At 36.1% G+C, this 5725-nt stretch overlaps 1 protein-coding gene across 1 annotated transcript; it reads right to left on the bottom strand.

Moving 5' to 3' along the window:
- Positions 1 to 120: 120 nt before the first annotated feature.
- Positions 121 to 5162, bottom strand: pex11a (peroxisomal biogenesis factor 11 alpha). Its single transcript, XM_048169709.1, has 3 exons — positions 4224 to 5162; positions 3993 to 4108; positions 121 to 1436 (listed from the first exon to the last, which is right to left on the bottom strand). Exons 1-3 carry the CDS (start codon positions 4277 to 4279, stop codon positions 868 to 870), a joined length of 741 nt encoding a protein of 246 aa, XP_048025666.1. The 5' UTR covers positions 4280 to 5162; the 3' UTR covers positions 121 to 867.
- Between the last annotated feature and the right edge of the window lie 563 nt (positions 5163 to 5725).

Here is a 5725-nt window from a genome sequence, read left to right as displayed (position 1 = left end):
GTAGATATTTAAATGTTCTGTATCCATAAGAGATGTTTTTACTCTTATTATCATGTCTAACGTGGGGGTAAAACTGCTGCGATATTCTTTTGGCCGACATGAGAAAAAATAAACCAAACCTTTTTAACAGTGCATAAAAATTGCTTTATTAAAGGTCACAGTTTTGTTCTTAGAGCAGTTTGAGCTGACAACCAATTATCTAGAATTAGAATGTAATAGAAGTCTTTTGTCATGATAAACCAAAACTGAAGATAACAACTAAGAAAACCCTGTCTGATACCTAAAATAAAATACACATCTGTAAACAACTCTAGGATCAGCTAGGATGAGGTAGAATATATCTAATTTCACAGATGGTTCTCCATATAGAAGAGACGAAATGTTAAGCACATATTTCAAAAAGATGTGCATCTGCCACCATAGAGAGCATCTTTTGCCAGTTAAATAAATGTCACAAGCTCCAAAATTTGTTAATGTACCCTCATCATCTCTATATCAGTACCAAAGTGATATAATCTCTTAAAAGTACTAAACGGTGCTTATACAGGTGTAATATTTCATTTGGGCTTCCATGGTAATACAACAACAGATAGGGCAAGGCACTCTATTTAATGAAAGTGTTCCCAGCATGTGGTCAAACGCACACTGCAAAATCTCATCTAAATTGTGCTATTTTTTTTGTATTATTTGCAGGTGCACTGCTGCATTATGGGTATGTTCTATTCTCCTATCTCCCTTATACAACAAGTAAATTGATCCCTTTACAAATGTAAACTTAATGGAAGTCTAATTCCACACTAAAAACATTTGTTAGGAAAGCATCCTTATTCAAGATGTTACTCTAAAGCATTTTCCGCATTCTCTAAATCATGGCTTGATTCTGAGGTTGGGCCTCAAGACTGACAGTATGCCTAAAAGAGAGGAAACAAGCCCAAAGAAGCCCACCACCCCTGCATTTGTCTGGTAAATGCCCAGTTTGTCAAGTGGAATGAAAAGATCGCAAACATTTTTAAGTGTATCGAGAGCCACAGACGGCTGACTTCTGAGGCTCTCGAGGACAAGGAAGAGGAACGCATCAAGCTGAGGCACTATGACACAAGCCACATCCGGGCTTTCATTAAGATGCTGGTCGACTTTTTGCTGGTAGTGTCTGTCCCGAGACTTCTGCACCATGAGTTGGGCAATCGCATAGACGTCTCTGGTTAGATTCATGACCAATGACAGGAAATAGAAGCGAGTGGAGTTCAAGCTCCAGCTCTCCTTGTCGATATCTTGTATTAGCCCGATACTTCTGGCCCAGAGTATGTTATCACAGATGAAGTACAAGGCACGGCTGAGGTTGGCAAAAGTAAGGCAAAAGCGCAGCACAGGGTCAGAAATATGAAGAGTGCTCTTGGCCGCATTGATAGAGTTCAACGTGTTCCCAAGCCTGAATACTGAAAAAGAGCAAAACAGATTCATTATGGATGATAATATTCTTCTCATTTGTGTGAAAATAGAGGTGAGCTAGAAGCTTAATTCCATAAAACTAAATTAACTTTTTAAGTTACTAGTACTTTTAATAATAAAGTACTATTACTAATACACCTATCACAATACTGATGCTGATACGATATGTATTATGATTTTTAAGAATTGTGATTCTATGAGTATTGCGATTCGATATTGCTACAATTTTTGTTTCCACTAGTAAGAAATATGACGTCATGTAAAACTCACCAAATCAACGCATATTGCCAAAATTAATAATCAAATGTAAAGTAGCACTGCATAGTCTTCACAGTATAAATTAAATATAGATTCTGTCAAGAGCAGTGAGTAATTTTTTTTCTTTGACCTTTGTTGTTTGATTAACATTAAAACAAAGACAGCAGCAGGTTTATTAGGCTGCTGTCACTTTAAGAGCTGCACTGATCCAATATACTGTTACACATTAATTTTATTTCTCCACTGTTTATAGGTTCACTTAAAATATAACAGACTATGGCCTGGTTTCACAGATAGGGCTTAGCCTAAGCCAGCATTAGGCCTTTGTTAATTAGGATTTTTAAGTAGCTTTTATAAACGTGCACTAGGAGAAAACATTACTGATGTGCATCTTGAGACAAAACAATGGCAGTGATATATTTGAAGATCTTTCAGTGAAAGTTACTTTCAGTTAAAACAGCTCAAACATGCATTTTATTCAAGGACTAGCTTAAGCCTTGTCTGTGAAACTGGAGGTATGTTTAGTAGGATACTCTGCGTTTTTGTGTGAATATATCTGTTTAAGCACAAGACATGAAAGAGAGCTCAATTCAGCATTCGCACGCTGTCTGAGAAGCAGAATTCTGGGCGCTTGCTTCGGATGTATGTGCACACAAATCTTATCACGCCACTGAATTGAGTTCTCTTTCGTGTCTTCTTGCACTTGAATTTTTAAATTGGCAAGGCCTAAAAACATGCTCCACCTCGTCTATACGCAAGGACTAAAATAGAGCAATGTAATATGAATTAATATCTATTCTGGAATAAAAATAAATAAATAAAAAAATAAATAAAAAAAACTAGCTTCCAACAGACGGCCGTACGCACGTCAACTTACGCCAAATGAATAACCCCTGATGCGATGTAGGAGTAGCGTAAGCTTTGACGCCCAATTCGAGACCGGTGTTTTGTTTTGCTCTCTCCTCTGCGCTTCCGCGTTCGTCAATACATCATGCGTTGGATCGGAGTTCACTCCTTCACCGTAAATTGATGTGCATCGCCATTTGTCAGAAGCTAGTTATTTTAGTTTTTCAAGTTTTAAATAAGTTTTAAATATACGTTTTTTCAAAATCTCATCCTCTATTTACTGCCATTATAAAGCTTGGAAGAGCTCCGATTAAATTCGTCTGAAAGAAGAAAGTCACATACACCTAGGATGGCTTGAGGGTGAGTAAATCATGGGTTAATTTTCATTTTTGGTTGAACTAATATATTAATTCATAAATTTGTTATGTGGTGAAATTGAGGATTATGAGACCTGCAAGATTTTGTTAAATTTTTAACAATTTGATGTAGTGACAGGCCTATTAGGTGGTGTATCACTGCCACAGGTATAATTTTGATCATATCACTCATCATTAGCAGTTTAACTGAGAAGCAGAGACGACCTTTACAATTTGAAGGCCCACCACATCACATTTGCAATTGTGCTGATATTTGGGAAAACAGCACTCTAAATCCTATTATAAATATTCAAAACAAGAATTCATACAGGGACATTTCTGCTCCATATATATTGATTTTTAGGGGGCATTTTTGCCTCAAGCCCCTGTTCTGTGATGACCCCTTCTGTTGTGACGGCCATTCAAGTGAAATGAGTGAAACAAAGGCCGCTACTGCTGAGAAGTTATTTGAAAGTCATGGCATAATACTTATAATACATTGTATATAATTTAGTCCCAGCGTTCAAGCCAAATGCAACTGTGGCAAAACAGCTGCGAAAAACTTCCTTATCGTGGTGGTGTATATCTGTGAAACGGTGAAATGGTTTCTCGAACAAGAAAATATGTAGGGCAGGACTTGATTCCCATTGGGAATTGATTGGATCATTGTGGTTTGCTATAGTTGCATCTCATGTGAGTGAAAGGTTGTTCTGCCCTCATGCCAGTAAACATGGCATCAGAGAAGAGATGTTGTTTCAGTGGCGAAGGGGATGTAATTTTAATTAAAGTTTACAATGCCACATACATAAAAATAAAACAATGATGTGTATGCATAAATCATTTATAATGGATACTGCTCCACAAAAATATAAGAATGGTGACTACAAGTTGATATGATATTGAACTGTAAAGGAAGATTATTAGAGAAATAAGAAATGCAACTGGCATAAATAATAGTACTAGTATCTAATAAGTACTAGAAGTACTAGTAAAGCTGGAATGTATACTAGAGAAAGAACTGAAAGGTCTTGTTTTGTATGTGATTGTTTTGTGTGTTATGTAACAGAAAATGTTCATTCTTACGCTTCCGCCCCGAACTCATATTAGACTCCAGATACTGCAGCTTTTTCACCAGCTCTTTTCTCTTCGCTTCATTTCTCAGAAGGTATTTCGCCAAAGCGCATGCATACTGGGTTGCTCTAAAGCAAACAAACAAATAAAATGTTCAGACATAGTCTAGCTCATCCTTTATTGGAAATAACTTCAATTCAGTGTTTACTTTTTGACGGATGACAAGCTTTGATAGGCACTGACCTGAATATGCGATCCCTTCCTTGACTTTGGTTAGTGAAGCTAATGAAAGTTTCCATGTGTGCAACAGCTAGTGTGCAACAAAACTGAGCAAAGTTCTTTCAGGAATAAATGACTAAAAAGTCGAAAAGCGGTGCATACTCAAAGTTAAACGATCCGTGTTAGTTTAGTCACAGTATGTCCTGTCAAATCCACACGATCCTGTGTGCCTGTGGGAACTGAGGTGAAAGTTCATGCAACATACAAAACACACGCTGGAACCAAAGAACAAACTTCAGATCCATTTAGTAAATCATTACCGTGTCGCGATTGTAAAAATTAATAAAGCTTCGACCTAACTAATTATAGGCGATTTAAAATGAATGATTTATGACGAAAAAAGTTGTTGTTTAGCGATAGAATGTCCGATTCATTTTCCGGAATCGGTTCTTTCGAACAGTTCGTTTGAAACCTTTCCAGTTTTACGTCATGACGTAATTGCGTCATCACACAGCTCCTGGCATCCCAGATTTTAATCAAAATTGTCTAATAAGCCATATGTAGACAGTGTGTGTTATTAATAAGCGTGTTTATTGATATTTAATGCATCACATTTTTGTTTGTTGCAATTATGATTCAGTCGTAAACACATTTCCTTTTTTATTTGTAACATTTCTTCTGTTCGGCCAATAACTTACTTTTTCGCCCCAAAAGTAAATTCCTCCTCCGTGATCTGTCGTGAATGAATCTGCCTTTGTGAATCAGTTCACCTGTTTCATTTAAAGATCCGACTCAAAAGAGTGATTCATTTACGTTCATACGTTTCATTCACTGTAGTATTTAGTTTATATTCGGTAATACGCTACATTTTAAGATGAATATTTAAAGTTGTGTTACAATTGTAGCTACATCATGAATTCTATGTTGTTCTTTGTAATTTTAGAAAGTGTTTTTGTGTTAATTGTTGTAAAGCTCTAGTTTTAAATCGGATGTTTTTGGATGAAGGACAAGTGCGTACTTCCTGATTTAACTGACCAATGACTGGCTCAGGATTGGAGGACGGAAATACCTTTGTTATGACGCTGATGTTACATTTAAATCCAGACTTTCTTGACGTGTTTGTAATTATTTTGTTGCTTAAAAACTAGCAAGATGTGATAATAGGCCTATGCATATGTCTTATAATAATTCGACAATAATTTATGTATTTTGCATATGATCTATTTGTATTTTCATATGATGATGATTATTGATGTTGCTGGCAAATCAATTGAATTCTTATTATTTTCAGAGTAGGACTCGGGCATATCAGTCAAGTTGTGTGGATTCTGAAACTGGGTTTACATTGGATTCAGATTGGATTTATAGTGGTAACAGATATTGGCCATACGTTTTAAGCAGTAAATTCAAAATCATCAGGTACTCAACAGGGCGGGACTGTAAAATCTTTTTAGCAACTGTTTATTAAATGTTTGTCATAAAATACAATAGGAAATTCTTTACATAAAACACATTGTAAAAGCAGA

This window comes from Megalobrama amblycephala, linkage group LG19 (assembly GCF_018812025.1).
Source record: "Megalobrama amblycephala isolate DHTTF-2021 linkage group LG19, ASM1881202v1, whole genome shotgun sequence".
Lineage (NCBI taxonomy): Eukaryota > Metazoa > Chordata > Actinopteri > Cypriniformes > Xenocyprididae > Megalobrama > Megalobrama amblycephala.
This window is presented reverse-complemented; position numbering and strand designations above follow the sequence as displayed.

What these genes read in the sequence shown, in the direction of transcription:
- pex11a (XM_048169709.1), bottom strand. Translation starts at nt 4,279, where the DNA reads ATGGAAACTTTCATTAGCTTCACTAACCAAAGTCAAGGAAGGGATCGC. An exon ending in GGAAGGGATCGCATATTCAG is followed by an intron (nt 4,109 to 4,223) that starts GTCAGTGCCTAT and finishes TGTTTGCTTTAG; the next exon opens with AGCAACCCAGTATGCATGCG. An exon ending in TATGAGTTCGGGGCGGAAGC is followed by an intron (nt 1,437 to 3,992) that starts GTAAGAATGAAC and finishes GCTCTTTTTCAG; the next exon opens with TATTCAGGCTTGGGAACACG.